Below are 19,880 nucleotides of genomic sequence, written 5' to 3' on the forward strand. Positions count from 1 at the left end.
GGTTTATTCCAGCTTGCCTGCAACACGTATGAGTCAAAAACAGTTAAAGTACTTTGAACTTTTATCTCCCAGTTATTTCCTCATTCATGACAGCCAACGGCAGTATCACACAATTTACGTGGGGCTACGCGATTCCTCGGAGGGGAACTAACATTTGTGCTCACTGTTGTCACATCTAAAGATGCCCCCCCGATGAGGCGGCGGTGTTTTTGGCAGTGCATTGACGGAGCTCTGACACTACTGCTTGATTGAATGAGTTTATAGCGAGTGCATGCGGTGCCACTGTAACGCGAACTAACAGCAGAAACACGCGGAGGGGACACGACTTGACGTGTGAACGCCAGAGACGGTTAACACGTAGTTGAAATAGCCAAAGCGATTTGCTGCCATAAGCTAGCACCTCGTCGAGCTAGCCAGTAGGTAAGGTTAGCCTGGTAGCTAATGCTAGCTGTAACCAGTATATTTAGCTAATTAGTATTGGCAACATAATTCGCGTGGTCTTTGCGTGTCCTATGAGCGCACGTCGCTAGCCGTGTGAACCAAAAATGTCCACAAATTCGCTGGATAAAGAGCTACAGGAGCAGCTGAGAGAGGCGTCTGCCATCGGGGATATCGATGAAGTGCGGGCGTTAGTGGAGAGTGGGGTTAATGTCAACTCACAAAACGAAATCAACGGATGGTGAGTGTTTTCACCGATTTATAGTAGTATTTGTTCGGTCGCGACTGCAGCCGGCCAGGAGTTGAGTGCAGTCATTGCAGAGCAAAGCTACAGGGATTAAAAACACTGCTCAGCGTTATCCTATTACGCCAAAGAGGGCTTGTTAATCAGCCGGCGCTGCCACTTTTAGCTTTTCTTTAAAACCAGCAAACAAGCAAAGTATTGAGTAAAGTGGCTGCTTCAACCACAAGCCTGTTCTCTTTGCTATAACCTGATTACTGAGTTCGGAAACATAAACAAGCCTTTGATTATTAAATTTTCACGCATGCGCCCATCATCAGTTACTTTGCACCCGTAAAGATCCAAGTAGAGTTATGTCGAGATTTTGGTTAAAGTTTAAAGTAATATATAGATTATTTATATTTTTCCATTTGTATGCCAGTGCCACACACTATAGTCAGCTTAATGAGAGGTGGTACCACTTGATTGATGCAGTATATTTCTGTTGTTATTTTTCCTTTTCTTTTTGTACACCACTAAATTCTTTTGTTTCTCCAATAATCCCTGCAGGACATGCTTACACTGGGCATGCAAGAGGAATCACAAGCACATAGTGTCCTACTTACTCAGTTGTGGAGCGGACAAAGACATCCTCACAGCTAAGGATGAGTTAGCGTCACAACTGACATCCAAGCCGGAGATCAAAAGACTGTTAGGAGGTAAAGTCAACATTTCTCACTCTGCTGCTCCCTGTGTCACATTGGTGAAACTGGGCTGGTTACGGTTCAGGCCGTAGAGCAGGTTGTCCACCAGTTGTAGATTCAGTGGATCGATACCCGGCTCCTCTGATCTGCATGCTGAAGCTTTCTTGGGCATCATCAATGTGTGAATGTTAGGAAGTGCTTAGGCATAGATAAAAGTACTGCATGAATGTGTAAGTGTGACTGAGTGAGTGAAGTGTATATCTATAATCAGTTATAACACTGGGTATTTGTGTTGACGCATCTGTGGCAGTCTTTGCTATTGTTTCGAGTCTATTTGCAGGAAATAATCCCCCCTCTTTTGTGATCATTATTACAACAGTTGAGGTGGAGGAAGTGCCTGAAGTGAAGGAGCCCGAGTTGCCAATCATCCCCAACTACCTGTCTAACCCGCCCTTTATGTATTCCAAGATGGACAAGAAGTCAGAGGTGGTTCACCTTACACAAAACGGTTCTGGAGAGCACGCTGAAGACACGCAGAGTGATTCGGCATCTCTTTCACCAACACACGAGCCTCCTCGGAAACTCGTCTTCGATGCCTCCGCTCCTTCCTCAAATCCCACCATCAACCACAGCCAAGCCCAGACTGGGGAGTTCATCCCTGTGAACGAGCAGAACGGTGTCTCACCCAGCACGGCTGCTTCCCACAGTCACACTGTCGTTAACTGCACGGTGCCCATGGACCTATCAGTCGAGCCTCACCTTGTCAACCACGCCGACTACCCGCACACAGTGGTGCACAACGGCACCGTGTGTTCGCCTCCACTGGCCTCACCCAGTCCCAGCTTGGCTAGCAACGGCGGGAGCCAGGTCCAAGCCCCAGTGGCCAGCACAAACCCGACTGTGAGCAGACAGCAGTCTATCCCACAGCAACTGAGTTACGGCCAGGCTGGTGGTGCCATGCCAGCCTTCCAGCCTTTCTTTTTCACCAGCACCTTCCCTGTCAATGTACAAGGTGGGTTTACTGTGAATTAAAGATTAAAATAACAGGAAATGTTTATCTCAATTTCAAACACATTAAGTGGGAAGAAACAACTCCCCTGGTTTACTCTGAAGCGTCGAGGTGCAGCACCACAAGTATCAGCACATTTTTCTAATAAACATGATGTGCGGTTTACTTTTTATATATCTTGTTTGTTTAATGTTTATGCAAATAGAAATATAAAAACAACAGCATGGATTATTTTCTAGAAACTGCATGCTGTAAGGATTTCTTAGCTGAGAGTAGTGACTTACTCCTTTGCCTTGAGGTTTCCTGGCAGCTAGCAGAGCCCCATTAAATTACTGCACACTGCTAAACACCCACTGGTGTCAGGCGTAGCTGGGTGAAGAAAGAACCAGGCTCTTTGACACTTTGTCGGTGAATGTTCTGACAGTAAAACTTTCATGTGGCATGGCAGTATGGATATTTGCAGCTGAGTTACTAATAATATCACAAATATAACAACTTAATTTGACTCCATGATGTCGTCGACCTGTCAAACCAGAAACTGATCTTTATGACAAAATATAACCAGCATGCTTTCTTTATTAATGTGCTTTCATAAAAACTAAACAGACCCTTTCTTTTCACTTTTTAAATGATCAGTAAATGAACTGTTCAGAAAGAATATTCAGTCTCTCATAATAGTACAAAGCATTCATGAGGTGCTGCTGTCTGAGCACAGACAGAAAAATCATATATTTGCGTTTCCAGGTTACATGTTACCATGTAACCTGAAAACTTCTCAACCACTTTGAGCTGTAGAGAAAGTTCAAATGGTTCCTGAAAGATAAGAATTATTTTATAATTTTACAGCCAAAATGACAAGATTCACCAGGCGCCTGTGTGATACTTTGGTGGTTAATGTAAAGATGTATTGCTGTTGTTCTCTCTCTCTAGAGTTGGTACTGAAGGTGCGTATCCAGAACCCCAATGCGCGGGAGAACGACTTCATTGAGGTGGAGCTGGACCGCCAGGAGCTCACCTATCGTTCCCTTCTACGAGTCTGTTGCCGTGAGTTGGATATCAGCGCCGAGCACGTGGAGAAGATCCGCAAGCTGCCCAACACCATGCTGAGAAAGGTACGGTCACAAAAGCCTGCTTACTCTGTGTAGGCTGATGATGTTATTGTATAGTGTCATGTTCACACAATGGAGAACAAGAGACCGATTTTATCTGTCACAGCATCTTAGATGTGGAAAGACAATTTCAGCCATTTAAAGGCTTTTTTTCCTCTTTATTATTATTTCTTGGGCTCATTTAAAGGTAACCATGAGACAGATAGTATAAAAAACAAATTCAGTGGAGGGGACAAAGTGGAATATATTTAGTCTGCTGTCTGTGTGGTTACAAAATTGGCCTCACTCTATGAAACTTTGAAACTTTAAACCTTTAAACAAAAGGTTGTTGTGAATATTATAGGTTGCCATATCCAAGGACTGTGCGACATCTTCTGCTACTGTGTAATTTCGTGCAAAATACACACCTAATGAAAATGCACCAAAGCCACTCTCAGGCTGACGTGTTGTATATAATGCATGCTTAGTATCTGCCTAGCGCAGAAATGCCACCTGTCCTGTTAGGTTAGGAATATATTCAAAACAATTCAGCTTTTCAGTCTCACTGCTTTCCTCTGTCTGACTCATGCACGTGACACTCTCTAAATCTCTTAAATCTGTAGTTTGTGAGCCACTTTAACTTTCCATTGAAACCTTCCCACCCCCGTCGGTACACTGTGTTCATGTTCTTTTATGTCCAAATGATGACTGCGTGATCAAATTAAAATGAATATATTAAGACAAAGCTGCAACAAGTGGTTCATTTTGTTTTCTCTTTACATTCGTTGTTTAGTCTGTGAAAACTCAAAGTAGCTGAAAGTGGCTCTGTGTTGTAGTCCAACCCCAGCATGACCCAAACTGAACTCCACTGACATAAAAAGACAAGAAGCTTTGGGCTTTACACAGCTAAACATCAGTTACGTAAAATTATTGAAGGCATAAGTAAGCTATTTCAGGTCAGTCTCTTGATTGGTTAAACCTTCATATTTAAAAATAATTGAGGGGGGTACGTGCACTGGGTGGTAGATTTCAGTAAGGAGGTATGCTCTCAGCAACAACACACACAGTTCTGTGCTATTGTGTTAGTTTAGAATTCAGTGCTTCCATTTTTCTTTCTTTGGTCATATCCATGTCCTCTCTACTTTATGGATGTCCATGAAAAAAAGATTTAACTTGAACTTGTTGAAACTGTAGTGTTTGTTGACGATTTTAAATGCGACTATCTGCCTCCTGACCAGGACAAGGATGTGGCTCGGTTGCAGGACTTTCAGGAGCTGGAGGTCGTGTTGGAGAAAGCAGAAGGCCTGTCCCTCTTCTCTGGGTCTGGGGGCCTAACAGACAGACCCTGCTACAACATGAAGGCCTCCCGACTCACCTACTAGAGCTCCCAAAAAGCTGGAAGTCCCCCTGCTTACAATGGGCTTCTGTAGCTACCCTCAAGCAACCATAACTAGTTGCCTGCCCAGGTCCCTCATTACAGTTTTGTTCAGCTTTGGTGTTTTGCCAGTTTAACTAACTGGGAATCTTTTTTTTCCCCCAGACTGTAGCTTATTGTTTGCCTCCTGTCCTCCTCTGACCCTCACGCTGCTTTTGTGTACCCAAACCAGTTCTAAGTGATTACTGATGCATGGTGCCCTCGATGACTTGCAGAAGTATTCGGACACCTCTCTCATCTCTTTAGCTCTTTTCTCTCCTCCCACTGCACTTTGTGCCAAGGCTCCAGTAGGACAACAGAGGAGGACACTGGCTTGTCTTCCTTATGGGCTGGACTTGAACGGGATTCTGCAATAGCCTTATATGGACACATTTCTATACTGGTTCAGGCTGTGGTCTGAGAAGACAGAGGGCAACAGGAAGGATTTGCATAACTCTAACTGATAAGATAATCAAGTCAACAGAACAGGACCAGGCGCAGCACCGTGGACGTGACCTGTTGAGTGATATCACACATACTGGCTCTAGTACACACTTTCATATATGCTGTAGGCAAAAAACTGTGTGTTTTTTTTCCCCTGCAGTGTATCTGCTCTTGGCCTAATTCTCAAGGTGGATTTAATCTTACAACAGGTGACATTTGAAGTATCGCTGGACTAATTTTACTTGTATTAGACGATAGCAGAGATGACGCTTTAATCTCTTTCCCACAAGGATGGACACGTTTGAGCAGGAGTACTCGTTTCCCTGCATAGTGAAACCATTCAGTTGTACACTGTGGTAAAGGAAGATCTAGTTATGTTTGTTTATTCACGTAAGACTTAAATGTTGGAGATAAAACTGCAGCCACTTGAAACTGACCCCCCCCCCCCTTATTTTTTCTTTTTCTCTTTAAACAAATATCACTTTTGCTTTGCAGGGTATGTTAATCTGTTTCGTCACTAAAAAACTTACTGTCAACTGTGAAGGGTTCATATTAAATTTACAATTACATTAATACTAATAAAGCAAGACCATGAATAACGCTTTAGGCTGACGAGGCTCGAGTCCCAGCAGAGGTTGCGGATGACGCTCCATTTCGTTTTTCCGTGAGTTCGAATGTATTCAGTTGTTGTCCATACGTTTAAATGTGTCAGGATTGAAACCAAAAACTAATCTAGCCAGCAAAGATGCTAACCACACAAAAGAAGGCATCCTCGACCGATATTCAACTCCAGGAAGGAATGAAACAGGAGATTGCTAAGGACCTGGGGGGTTTGTTTGTTATGATTCAGCGCTTCCTCGTTGCGAAAATAATATTACAAATAGCACTGTCACTTCAATTCAAACCTAAACTCGTATATGGGGACTAGATTTCTTTTTTTTTTTTTTTTAAGTAAAGACAGGAAGGAGTATAAATGGCTTTAGTTCTACCAGCAAGGCCTGTCTAGTGCTAGTAAGACCTTTTAAAAATTTAAATACACAACAAAAAAATCAAAGTAATGTAAGATGATGATTAACACTAATAGGAAAGCTAATTGTTAAACTGGTGAAGAGGCAAATCCACATTGTGTTAGATGGTAATGTTTTATGCTGCTTTCACCGACACATAATCCTTTAATTCACGATGCTGGGGCTCGTTTCTTTTAAGCAGTGCTGGCGGACGCCGCTCATGTCCTGCAATCAGTTTCTTACCCAGTAACTGTTTACGGTTCAACTGTATTACCTGAAGCTCTTACTGTATTTATATGTTTTATATTTTTTAATTTGTATGTATGTTTGAAACCAGCTAGGCCTGTTGTTTTTGTGTCAAAAAAAAAGTCTAATGTCTTGGAGTAGTTCAAAAAAGTGGCGGGGGGAGTACTGTGATGCTGAAGCTAAGTGCAATGTGTGGGGAGGAGGAAGGTGTTTCAGAGGTTTTTGTGAAGGTGAAAGGAGGTAGACAGAGTGCTTAGTTTATGTTCCAAACTATTTTAAAATGCTTTATTAAGTGAAGTTGTGCCACGTGTGTCAGGCAGGAGCTCGGTTGAGAAAGTGGGGACGGTTTGCGCCCCGGTGAATGAGAGCAGCATGTTTGCAGTCGGTTTTTATGGAGTCGTCTTTGATTCTGTGGGAAGCGATGACTAACGTTGTATTTGTTGGGTTGCTTATTGTTCTAGAAAAAGCAGTTTGACTTAACCTATGCATTCAGAGTCTGATATTTTTATATACAGTACGTCCTGTGTACTTGTAGAATTAATCTTGGGCACTGTTAATTTTTTTTGTTTCTGATGACCTGTATGTTCTTTGATAAAGCATGGTATATCTCCATCTGACTAATTGTTTGAATATCTACACTGAACTCTTTTCCTTTTACATGTGTTGTGTTGCAGGTTTAACTGAAATGAAATGTGTTTCAGGTGACAACCACAAGAGGGCACACATGAGAAAATACAGGCATTGGAAGAGCCACATATAGGAGGACTAGTGTGATAATCTAAAGATTTTTCTAAATTTCTTTGAGTTCACTACAGTCATTAATCTGAGCTTGTTTAAATACTGGACTATTTTAGCTTTACACTGAAAGGAATCAATTTTTAGTTATCTGCTCTTCTCTGTGTCTGGAGAGTCATTTAAATACTGTTATATAATTGAGTACAGACAGTTCAGTTCTAATCCTTACACTGTCACATAGGACAGTTATGGATGTGAACTGTCACGGTAAGCTTTCTCAGTCTTTGCTACATTAATGGTTTCATTATTGTCATTTAGAAGTGTAGCAGAGTAAGCAGGTAAATAAGAGAAACTTTACCCCCTCCCCTTTTTTCTTTTTCCTTTTAAACAAATATCACTTTTGCTCTGTAATACGAACAGAGATACTGTTTGTATTACAGCCTAAACGTTGATTCTAATAAACATCTGAATATTTTTCCATTTGTAGGTTGTTAACTTTACAAACCCAAATCTAAGTATAATAAAACCACAGGGAAGTATATTAAACTCTCACCAAGGTACATTTGATAAGATGATTCTCATAGTGTCATCACATTGCTCATAGCTTGCATACATCAATCAGCCAGTCAGGAGTCAAGGAGTTGCTTGACATTTACATTTTAAATGCTGCCGTTACAATTATATGCATATGCTCTGGCCACTTCATTAGGTACACTTTGCCAGTAGTGGATTGATCCAATTCAGAGCTGCCGTTGTTCTTCGTGGCATAGATTCAACATGGTGCCGAAAACATTCCTCGGAAATGTTGGGCCATATCGACATGGTAGCATCTATGATGTCAATCTCCCCATTCTGCCACATTCCAAAGGTGCTCTGTTGGATTGTGATCTGGTGACTGTGGAAGCCCTTTGAGTGCAGGCAACTTATTGCCACGCTCAAGATTCATGATGTGATCTTTGTGACCTCGCTTGTTATCCTGCTGGAAGCAGCCATCAGAAGATGGATACACTTTTCATAAAAGGATGGCCATGGTCAGCAATAATATTCATGTAGGCTGTGGTATTTAAACAATGCATAATTGGTACTAATGGGCCGAAAATTTGCCATGAAAATAACCCTCGCACTATCGCAGCACCATCACCAGCCTGAACTGTTGAAACAAGGCAGGATGGGTCCATGCTTTCATGCTGTTGATGTTAAATTGTGACCCTGCCATCTGAATAATTGTTGGACAAAGTGGCATTTTTTTCCCAGTCCGTTTTCCTTGTTCGTGGAATTGTGTGAATTGTAACCTCTGTTTCCTGTTCTTAGCTGACAGGGGTGGCACCGAGGTGTGGCTTTCTGCTGCTGCAGCCCATCTGCTTCAAAGTTCAAGGTGTTGTACATTCAGACATGCTCTTCTGCATACCTTGGCTGTAAGAAGTGATTATTTGAGTTATTGTTGCCTCATCAGCTTGAAGCTGTGTGGCTATTCTCTGACTTCTGACACGAAGGCTCTTTTGCTCAGAGAACTGCTGCTCACTGGATTTTTTTCTCTTTTTCTCAAACCAATCTCTTTAAAGCCAAGAAATAGTTATGTTCTGATACTAAGTTTGAAGGCCAGCAGGTCATCGTGACCATGTCTACTTACCTAAAAGTACAGAGTTGCTGCTATTTGATTGGCTGATTAGATGTTAGTGTTAACGAGTACATGAAGTGGCCGTTGAGTGTACTTTAGGCATTTATTTCAAGATTTGATAAAATGAGATATCGCGCTAATCCCATCCAGCTGTGGTTAAGTTCATTCTACTTTAACATTTGCACAACAAGTCAGTGTTGTGCATCGTTCTGGTATGGACTTAGCTGACAACACATTTTGTTATGTTCCTTTTTGGTTTTAAAGAACATAAACATCACCTAAGTCCTGATACTTGTATGTGTGAAATGCTTAACCTTTTCAGCGAAATGAATACAGCGGTGTTCATGTGGTGACCAGATGTTCAGAGACAGCAAATCTGCAGAGCACAAATATTGCATAATATACACAGAATTGTGTTCCAGAAGTTAAGCGTGCGTGTATGTATGTGTGTGTCTTGAGAAAATGCAAGCCAATTTACAAAGAGAGACGAGGCACTTTTAGTGAGATGTACTGCATACATTATCTGTGTGTGTATTCCTACATGTCTCTCATTGACATGCTGTGTGTCTAGACTGAAAAATCGGCTTAGGTCCCTGCTGTGGCTGGATGTGTCGTTCTCCTTTGTTATGGAATGAGACACTCATAATAAGCTTAGTATGAACAGTCATAACACCTTCATTGTTTTTAAACCAGCCCCACCAGATCCCCAGACTTCAATCGTGGGCAAAAGCATCTGTAGATTGATGTGGTGCAGAACCCCTGAGAGCATTTTTACAAATAAAGGCAGAAGGTGATGTTATTTGCAGGTACACTGCCAGTCAAACGTTTAGACACACCTTCTCATTTAATGGTGGTTCTTTATTTTCATGACTGTTTACAGTGTAGATTCTCACTGAAGGCATCAAAATTATGAATGAACACATGGAATTATGTAGTAAACAAAAAAGCGGGAAATAACTCAAAACATGTTTTAGATTTTTCAGCATAGCCACCCTTTGCTTTGATTACTGCTTTGCACACTCTTGGCATTCTCTCGATGAGCTCCATGAGGTCGTCACCTGAAATTGTTTTTCCAGCAGTCTTGAAGGAGTTCCCAGGGATGCTGAGCACTTGTTGGCCCTTTGCCTTCACTCTGCGGTCCATCTCATTTTAAACCATCTCGATTGGGTTTAGGTCAAGTGACTGTGGAGGCCAGGCCATCTAGAGCAGCACTCCATTACTCTCCTTCTTGGTCAAATAGCCCTTACCCAGTTTGGAGGTGTGTTTGGGGTCATTGTCTTGTTGAAAAATAAATGATGGTCCAACTAAATGCAAACTAGATGTGATGGCATGTTGCTGCAGGATGCTGTGGTAGCCATGCTGGTTCAGTGTGCCTTCAGTTTTGAATAAATCCCCAACAGTGTCACCAGCAAAGCACCCCCACATCATCACACTCCTCCATGCTTCATGGTGGAAACCATGCATATAGAGACCATCCGTTTTCTGCGCAAAGACACGGCAGGTGAAACCAAAGATCTCAAATTTGGACTTGTCAGGCCAAAGTACAGATTTCCACTGGTCTAATGTCCATTCCTTGTGTTTCCCGGCCCAAATAAATCTCTTCTGCTTGTTGCGTTTCCTTAGTAGTGGTTTCTTAGCAGCCATTTGACGAGTGGAACTCTATGGGGCATTTATCTGGGCTCTAATATGAGGTGCTGTTAACTTGCAATTTCTAAGGCTGCTGGCTTGGATGAATTTATCCTCAGCAGCAGAGGTGACTCCTGGTCTTCCTTTCCGGGGGCGGTTTACATTTGAACCAGTTTCATCGTAGCACTTGATGGTTTTTGTGACTGCACTTGGGGACAGATTCAAAGTTTTGCCAATTTTCCAGACCAACTGAGCTTCAGTTCTTAAAGTAATGATGGACTGTTGTTTCTCTTTACTTAGCTGATTGGTTCTTGCCATAATGACAGCTGTCAAATGGGGTTGTCAGCTGTTTACCAACCTGACTTCTGCACAACACAACTGATGGTCCCAATCCCATTAAGAAGGCAAGGAATTCCACAAATGAACCCTGACAAAGCACACCTGTGAAGTGAAAACCATCTCAGGTGACTACATCATGAAGCTCATTGAGAGAAATCCAAGGGTTTGCAGCACTGTCAACAAAGCAAAGGGTGGCTACTTTGAGGACTCTAAAATATGAAATATATTTAGAGCTGTATGTCAATTTCTTCTTTGCTACATAATTCCATATGTCTTGCTTCAAATATTTTATGTATGTATGAATCTACAATGTAGAAAGTAGTAAAAATAAAGAAAAAAATGAGAAGGCATGTCCACATTTTTGACTGGTAGTGTACATACTTCGGTCAATGTGCTTGGAGTAAGCTTGGGGTGACAGGGATAATGCCCAAAGCATATAAAGAGGTATTTTGTTTACAACGTAAATGTATTCACGACACTAGACAACAACAAACATTTCAACTGCAAAGAAAAATGTACAATCGTTTTTAAATATGGATACCTTAAGTAGGCTTGTTGTCCTAAGTCTGTGAAATAAAGAATGTTAAATGTGAGGTCGTCCACAAGCAGTGTGAAAATGTATTCCTTTTGTGGCATGCTGTACTTATTAGCAGTTGGTTTGTACTTCACACAAATTAACAAAAAGGTTTTTTAGAAATTTGACTAACGCGAGGATACTGAACATGTACTGAACACTTAAAACAAGATAAAATTAAATTTTGAACATTTTAAGTAAATATCCAAACAGCTAAGGGAGAAATACCAATGGTTAAAACTGGCGTTCCCCAGGGTGCCATCCTTGGCCCCTTATTGCTCACACAAGCACTGCTGGAAGTAGATGTCCTTAATGGCAGGAAAGCTTCTGCCAGTGATGTTCTCTGTCACATCCAACAAACTCTTTAGTGATTGTCAACTTTTGGCAGAGCAACTCCTATAGCAAAACTGTCCTGCAACCTGTTATCAGGCTTTTGATTTATATTATATAATGTATAATAAGCATAAAATATTAATATATTTTATTCTTATTATTACAAACATAAAATTGTCGGGTTTTTGGACTGCACAGACACATGGAGAGGGAGCACGGAGAAGGTCAAAGTCAAGGTCTGTTTTCAGACAATATATGTTCTGAAGGCAGATAGACTGGTGGGCTGCATGGGGTCCTCCGTGTAGCTTTATTCAATATTTGACATGCCCCGTAAGCACCAGTGTCGACTATGCTGGGAATGCAGGGTCTTGAGGGTTGAAGGTTAGGGGTGGGGGGGGGGTCTGTGGTGGTGGGGGTGTGAGTGAGCAGACAGTAAAAACATATCTTGACTGTGACTGTATGCATGTCCATAGGTGAATCTTTATAATCAGTGTTAAGCACATTCTCTATATACTTCGTTTTTATGTGTCCATGTTTATACAAGTGCCCTCAGAGAGGGCTAACAGACAGGAGAGGAGAATGGGACTGCAGGGCTTGGCCTAAAGAACAGTGGGCCTCTTCAGGCTCAGCAGGGACTCAGCTTGGGAAGCACAGCCTACATAACCATGCTCTTTACCTCTCTCTCACACACACATATAGAGACGCAGAAACAGAAGATTTCAAAATGTAAACATTTTTATTCCTTTAAAGCTGCACCAGCTATTTAACACAAGCAAAGGCTTAAAGTGTGGACTATAGAAAACCCTTTGTTCCTGTGGTTTTGTTCACACCAAGCAGACCTCCAACCTATTTGTTTTGTTTTGAGGCCTTCTCTTCTGCAGCACTTCCTGGAATTGCCTTTTGCGGGAAATGATACAGTTTCTCACAGCGTGATTTCAAGCTGTACTATTTGTGACGTCCTGCATGTCAATATTGTGATAGCTGCCAAATGACCCTGCAGACTCTCCTTTACTGCAGCATGCCCTGCCTAAAGTTTTTCCTTTTAGGTTTCCAGACACTGCAAAGCTTTTAGTTAAGAAAGTTAAACACCAATTTCTATTCAGTTTATAATTGACTAACTTATCAGTAAGAGTCATTAAAGGAAAATCAGTGGTTATTCCTTATTTAGCAGTTTGAGACTGATTTAGGATTTAACACACTAATAATGTTAAAAACCTCTTTTCAAAATAGTAAGAAGCAGAAATTAACATTGTTATAGTTTTACATGTCTCTATATATTATTAAATAACAGGAATTAAAAACTTGAACAGAGATCCTGACATGTATGACACCACCTGGTGCGCCATCATACTTGTTTTCTGTCTGAAAAGTGTGAATCAGAGTTTGTGAGGCACAGAATTGTTTCCCGGTGGGAAGACATTGAAATGTAAAAAAAAGTAGATAGGTAAAGACCTATTATCCAAAATAAAAATGTTCAAATCCGTGCGAAAACAGTTATAATAGCCGACACAGTGCAGCCACATCTGCATTTCACCACAAGAAGACTGAATGAACCAGGCACTATTTGGTGGTCTCTCCGTGCAGAAGGCAAACCAGAACAGGATGTGCAGAAGGCAAAGACCCGACGAAACTGCACTGAGTTTGGCGCTATCTTCTGGAGAGTCACATTTTCTTCAGACGAGCCGGTGAGATTTTACAGTAATCACTGCGCATTATCACAAAGATGAAGTGATACGCAGTCTGTGTAAAACATTATCTCTGAAAAGAAGCCCGCACAAAGCTCAATATGCTACAGGATAGTAGCATTTTTTTCTTCATATACTGAATAAAATCTTAATACTGACAAATGAGAATGAATGAGCTCGTGCCAAACCACGACGTCACATTTATTAATAGTTTACATTTCTCTTTTCATGGATACTAAATGGTGTTAAACTCCCGATATAATTTCGGAATCATCGCTACTTTTCACCGACATTGCAAGTTAAGGGTTAAGGCAGGCAGCGCCTTACGCACAGGTGTCTCACCAGTCTTCTGTGAAACAACGCCTGCAAACTGTTGGCGAACTTTTAATTAAGTTGTTCATGACTGTAACTCAGCTGGGTTTATGCTGTCCGAGTAGACGGGTCACTGTAATTCATGTAGCTAGACCTTAAAGGGGTTCGCACCACCACAGCCCTCATCCTCTGCCTCTATCAACGTAGGAAGAAAAAAAAAAAAAACCCGGACAGCTCTCAAGATCGGTCCCGGTCCCGCAAACGCCTTTTTTTTCTACCTTCAATTTTATTCGTCGTCTCTTTTTCTTTTTTAAATTTCACGCGACTGGACTTAGTGTAAAGACATCTTAAAAGCCCTAAAGTCGGCGAGACCCGGTTGTATTTTCTGCATTTTAGTGCTTCCATTACGCGCCGGATATGTGGTGGATGCTGTTTCACCGATGGATCTGGTTTCTTCTTGGACATTGCTATACTCTACTCCTTTACATAGACAGCTGCCGTGTAAGAGCAATGCCCATGTCTGTGGCAAAAGTGGTGTACTCTCACGCAGGTCTCTGCCCGAACGATCTGAACCCTAACCTGTGGGTGGATGCTATGAGCACCTGCATGCGCGAGTGCGAATCCGATCAGGTGAGTTCTCTTACTGCTTGTAAAATGTTCGCGTGCTGCCGAGATTTAGGCAAACTGGATTTAAAAATAAGAGAAAGAAATTGCATTTCAGAAAACTTCATTTGAATTCATTCATTGCTACTGAATACTGAAGTTAAAACGTTCGAGGCTGAACAAAAAGAGGAGTTAAGAGTGATCAGTGGGAATAATTTATGTGTTCTTTACGTAGATTAACGTATTACCTTCCTTTTGCACTGTAATAGAAACTGAACACAGCCAAAATAACCTCTGTGGTAAGGTCATGTACCAGGAGTGCATTTATAACTAAACTTACTCCTTTCAAAGTTTTTATTCAAGCCGTCACACATTGGCCAATACTGCTGTAAACTCAAAGCCTGTATTTAAAGAATCCTCAAGACCGAAATGTATCTCAAATGAAAAATGTGCACACAAAATATGACTTCTTTAAACCTTAAAGCAGGGGTGTCAAACATAAGGCTCGGGGACCACATTTGGCCTGGCAAAGACTCCAATCTGGCCCTCTGGAAGGGTTTGGAAAACGTGAAGTGCAATGATTTTGAACTTTTAGCTGTATTGTCATGCGTTTTACAGCTTTTTCTAGCGATAAAGACTCCACCTGCACTGTCGTTCATTCTACACCAATATAGTTAAGTAACAGATAAACAATTAAATGACAGAAAACTTCCTCTTTTTCCACTTTTGACATCCCTGCCTTAAAGTGTCTTCTCTGTTTTGTCCAGTTCACGTGATTCCATTCACTGCTGATATGTGGTAGAAAAGTGTTATTTTCTCTTCCAAACTTTAGGACTGTGAGACTTTTGAGAAGTGCTGCCCTAATGTATGCGGTAACAAGAGCTGTGTGGCAGCACGCTATATAGACATCAAAGGGAACAAGGGCCCCATTGGAATGCCAAAGGGTGCCACCTGCGACAAGTTCATGTGCTCTCAGCAAGGGTCCGAGTGTGACATCTGGGACGGCCAGCCTGTTTGTAAGTGCCGAGACCGCTGTGAGAGAGAACCCCACTTCACGTGTGCATCTGATGGCATGACGTATTATAACAAGTGCTACATGGACGCTGAGGCCTGTTCCAAGGGTATCTCTATCTCTGAGGTCACCTGCAGGTAACATGTTAAGTATTTTAGATCTCTACTGTTTGCTTTTTGGTAACAAGGTAAAGTTGTCCTTCTTCAGTCTTAAAAATTGAGACTCTCCTCTAGCTTTAGTTTAGCAATATTAATGTGTTTTGTGTATAAAACATCCCAATGGGAATGAAAGAAGAACCTCAGACATTAACTGGCTCTGATTTATTACCTACAGGTACCACCTGACCTGGCCAAACACCAGCCCACTCCCTGTGGAGACCACATTACATCCCACCACTGCCCTCCAGACCACCCTCCCGACTGACATCCAGCTTCCCGCCATACACAATGGACCCAGCCAGCAGGCTGTCTTTGTGGGTGAGACAGCCACCTTCCTGTGTGAAGTGTCTGGAAAGCCGCATCCAGAAATCACCTGGGAGAAGCAACTGAAAGGGAAAGAGAATATCGTAATGAGACCCAATCACGTCCGAGGGAACGTCGTGGTCACTAACATCGGTCAGCTAGTTATATACAATGCGCAACTTCAGGATGCTGGAATCTATACGTGCACAGCCAGAAATGTTGGAGGAAGTGTGTCATCACACTATCCTCTGGTAGTGATCAAGAAAGAAACGAAAGGTAAAATTCCAGAGGGGAACAGCACCAACCTGCCTTTTCCAGCTGCCGAGTGCCTTAAGAGTCCAGACACGGATGACTGTGGGGAAGAGAGCATAAGCTGGTATTATGAACCAAAGAGGAACAACTGCTTCACCTTTACCTACAGTCAGTGCAACAAAAACAGAAACCACTTTGACACCTATGAAACCTGCATGCTGTCATGCGGAGGAGAGCTGGCAGCTCCCTGTAGCCTTCCAAGCCTTCAAGGCCCCTGCAAAGCCTACGAGCCCCGCTGGGCTTATAGCAGCACTCTCAAAAAGTGCCAGTCGTTTGTGTATGGAGGCTGCGGTGGCAACGAGAACAACTTTCAATCTAAAGAGGCCTGCGAAGAGATGTGCCCCTTTCCGAAGAACAACAACTGCAAGGTGTGCAAACCCCGAGGCAAGATGGTGGCCAGCTTCTGCAAGAGCGACTTTGTGATCCTCGGCCGGGTGACCGAGCTGACAGAGGAACAAGAGTCGGGCCATGCTTTGGTGACGGTGGAGGAGATCTTGAAGGATGAGAAGATGGGTCTTAGGTTCTTTGGCAAAGAACCACTCGAGGTGACTCTTCTAAACATGGACTGGAACTGCCCCTGCCCCAACATCACTGTAGCCGATGGGCAGCTTATTATCATGGGGGATGTCCACAATGGCATGGCTGTCCTGCAGCCCGACAGCTTTGTAGGCTCCTCGAGCAATCGCAGAATCAGGAAGCTGCGTGAGATTATCAGCAAGAAAACTTGCGATTTCATTAAAGATTTCTCCACCGTCCAGTAGACTCTGATAGCAACTGAAAGCTCATTACAGGTTGTCATTTTCAGATAAATCCAGTGACCTCAACAGTCAGACTGACTGCCAACAAACACAAAACTAGAAACGTATCTGCAGGTTGTTGTTTTCTTTCCTCTCTCATTTTCCACACAGCTCAGAAGGTCTCAGAAAAACATTTTACATCATCCGTACTGTTCACTGTGTTATTTCTTTTTATTCAGTTGTGGGGTACACTGTCCGGATTAAGCAAGTGGCATATTAATAGTCAGAAGCATTTACCCTGTTTAAAGTATTTAATCCTTTTCCTTTCCAAATGTTACCCAAATATACACTAATGCCACTCGTATATCAGCATATCCTAATAAGATTAGTATAGTTGCTTTATTTTTTTGATGGGTATCTCACAGTTGATATTTTGTAACATCTGTCCTCAGCACTTAAGCTCACTATAATGCCTCAGTTTATCAACCAGAATCAAATAAGCTCTTCGGTTCCATTTTCCGGACAATTTTTTTTATTTTTAGATTTTTTTTTGAGTTTCCATGTGTATGTTACATGGACTTGTGTACTTCATATTTATTTTTACTGATCTAGCTCTGTTGATCTAATTGCATAGGGACCAGATATGGTTTTTTTTAATTTTGTCTATGATATCCTACATTAATGTTCATTAAAACGTATAAAACATGATAGCAAATAAATAAAGCTAATCTTGAAAAATGTTCCTTCCTTCTTGATTTTTTTTAAATGCTGTTTCCTCTGCTGAAGGAGAAATACCAGACACGGCCACAATTTGTCAAAGTGTTAAGGCGGGCAGTGCATGTTGTTCTGTAGTTGATGTCCCTCCATCCATGTCCTCCTCCTTCTACACACACACACAGACACACACGCAGGGCCGAGTCTGGCATTAAAATCCGAAACAGGTCACATTCCAGCACAGCTGTGGTGGCCTGTGGAGCTGTGTGTTGTGTTGTGTCTGGGTCTGGGGCCCTCGCATAGCACACACCCCACCGGCCATCCATTGGCCTTGCACGGTCCCTTTCATGTGCAAGAGGCCGCGGTGAAGGGGAAGAGGAGGAGGGGGAGGAGAAGAGGGATGTTGGCTGATTCTCTCTCTTTCGCTCCCTCAGTTGGCCACATCTGTGTTTAGGGGACATAATAGAGAACAGAGAGAGGAGTGGAAGGGGTGTAAAAGGGTGTAATAAGTTAAGCAGGAGCAGGGGAAGGTAACTCTTGAAGCGAGCAAGTCAATGCAGAGCTTCAAGCACACGCAGTTATCCTGAAAACGCTTTAATGTTTTCACGGTAAGATCTTGGTTGTGGATGGTGACAATGGCGAAAAGAAAATCAGCCTTGCAGGTTTTTGTAATTTGAGAATCGAGGCAGGGTTTATAAATGCTTTGTGAGCTGGATCAGCTGATCATAGCGCCAGCTAGCCTTTGAATGTTCTCCCCTCCCTCCTTTCCCCTCTGGCCTTATATCCCCTTCTCTAAATCCCTTCCTCAGCCCTCTTCCTCAACCTCCTTCCCACCGACCGACAACCAGCCTTGGGCGGCGACCTCTGACCCTGCTAATGAAAAAGAGGCCACCAAGGAAAAGGCCACTTTCATTAGAACTGTTGACAAGTGTTAAGTGACTGGCTGAGCTCCAGACAGAGCTCTGCACAGCCTCCTTGATGTACTACACATCACAGCTGGCTGCTGATTTCAGTATCAAGTTCACTTAGAGACCACCAGCCAGGCAGCCGGCCAGACAGACCATAATAATAAGCCAGACAGCCGCAGGTACAAAGGGGGGGGCCACAGTGCCCTCAGTGACACTATATCACTGAAGAACCTCCATGTATTCAGAGCGGTGATTTACTTTCACTTTAAGATGACTAATTGAAAAAAATAAATAAATGAAATTACGTTATACATTAGATATGTTGCACAGGAATCTAATAAGGTTGGATTGCCAACCAATGTCCATATTCATTATAATTTGATCAAATCTATATCTATTAAAAAAATACACACATATGTGATATGAAATAGAAACAGAGTAGGGGCAGTCCTTGCATCATTTCTATGTCTCGCAATCACTTCACAAGATTTTGGTTATTTGTGAACAAATAAACAAATAATTTCAGTATTTCTTATCCTGTGTTGGTGTTTGCAATCATTTAGAAACGTTCAAGTCAATAATTTGAACAGTTACCAGCTGCAAATGTCTTTATATTCAAACATCCTAAAATAAGTCAAAGCAGCTTGAAAATGTAGCCTTTCAATTTAAAGTATAAAAAAACGGATCAGTGACTATTTGAGTCTGACATGTTGCTTATTTTAAGAGGCTGTTTAGATTAAATCTTGGAGAGGACCAGGACACCAAAATTAAATGTAATCAGAGCTAATAGTACATTTTTTAGTTGCATAATGGGCCGTTGTTGTGTGGTGGATACGAAGAAAATTACACTACTGATTTTTCTTTTCAGCAGTCATTGTGTTTGTCCACTGGGTGGCAGCAGAGTACTTAAAAAATAAAGAGAAAAGCAATCAATGAGCCACGGTAAGCTTGCCTAAGTACATTTAAATAATATAACGTTAAGTTGGACTGATAGTTGTCCTTCATCTATATTTACTGTTCATTAAATACACATAGTTCAAAATATGAATAAGAGTGTAGTGAGAAATAAGGTAAGTTTAACAGGACCTTTGTTTCTAAATATACCTGGGGCTGATTATATTACAGTTGTGTGCAAAAGTCTTGAGCTGCCCCTCATATTTTGTATTTTGTTAATAATATCATTAAACTATACAGTCATACATAGGTACATACAGGCTTTATGAAGGACGGTCAAAGCTCTTCTTTAGATGTTGGCTGCCTTTTGTTCTGTTCTCTGCCAAGATGATCCCATGCTGGTTCAATGATGTTGATGTCTGGGCTCTGGGGAAGCCAATCTATGAC

At 42.0% G+C, this 19,880-nt stretch overlaps 2 protein-coding genes across 2 annotated transcripts; both read left to right on the forward strand.

The window, feature by feature from the left end:
• Nucleotides 1–192: 192 nt before the first annotated feature.
• On the forward strand, nucleotides 193–6,264 carry ankrd40 (ankyrin repeat domain 40). The gene is made up of 5 exons (XM_063471661.1): nucleotides 193–679; nucleotides 1,229–1,377; nucleotides 1,742–2,374; nucleotides 3,302–3,483; nucleotides 4,698–6,264. Exons 1-5 carry the CDS (start codon nucleotides 546–548, stop codon nucleotides 4,839–4,841), a joined length of 1,242 nt encoding a protein of 413 aa, XP_063327731.1. The 5' UTR covers nucleotides 193–545; the 3' UTR covers nucleotides 4,842–6,264.
• A 7,260-nt stretch (nucleotides 6,265–13,524) lies between these two features.
• wfikkn2a (info WAP, follistatin/kazal, immunoglobulin, kunitz and netrin domain containing 2a) lies at nucleotides 13,525–17,624 on the forward strand. Its single transcript, XM_063470602.1, has 3 exons — nucleotides 13,525–14,422; nucleotides 15,228–15,544; nucleotides 15,741–17,624. Exons 1-3 carry the CDS (start codon nucleotides 14,210–14,212, stop codon nucleotides 16,939–16,941), a joined length of 1,731 nt encoding a protein of 576 aa, XP_063326672.1. The 5' UTR covers nucleotides 13,525–14,209; the 3' UTR covers nucleotides 16,942–17,624.
• Nucleotides 17,625–19,880: the final 2,256 nt, after the last annotated feature.

Source organism: Pelmatolapia mariae, linkage group LG4, assembly GCF_036321145.2.
Source record: "Pelmatolapia mariae isolate MD_Pm_ZW linkage group LG4, Pm_UMD_F_2, whole genome shotgun sequence".
NCBI classification, from domain to species: domain Eukaryota; kingdom Metazoa; phylum Chordata; class Actinopteri; order Cichliformes; family Cichlidae; genus Pelmatolapia; species Pelmatolapia mariae.

Coding starts and splice junctions, on each gene's coding strand:
- ankrd40 (XM_063471661.1), top strand. CDS start 546: ATGTCCACAAATTCGCTGGATAAAGAGCTACAGGAGCAGCTGAGAGAG. Junction 2,375..3,301: donor CTTCCCTGTCAATGTACAAG/GTGGGTTTACTG, acceptor CTCTCTCTCTAG/AGTTGGTACTGAAGGTGCGT. Junction 3,484..4,697: donor CCAACACCATGCTGAGAAAG/GTACGGTCACAA, acceptor CCTCCTGACCAG/GACAAGGATGTGGCTCGGTT.
- wfikkn2a (XM_063470602.1), top strand. CDS start 14,210: ATGTGGTGGATGCTGTTTCACCGATGGATCTGGTTTCTTCTTGGACAT. Junction 14,423..15,227: donor GCGAGTGCGAATCCGATCAG/GTGAGTTCTCTT, acceptor TCCAAACTTTAG/GACTGTGAGACTTTTGAGAA. Junction 15,545..15,740: donor ATCTCTGAGGTCACCTGCAG/GTAACATGTTAA, acceptor TATTACCTACAG/GTACCACCTGACCTGGCCAA.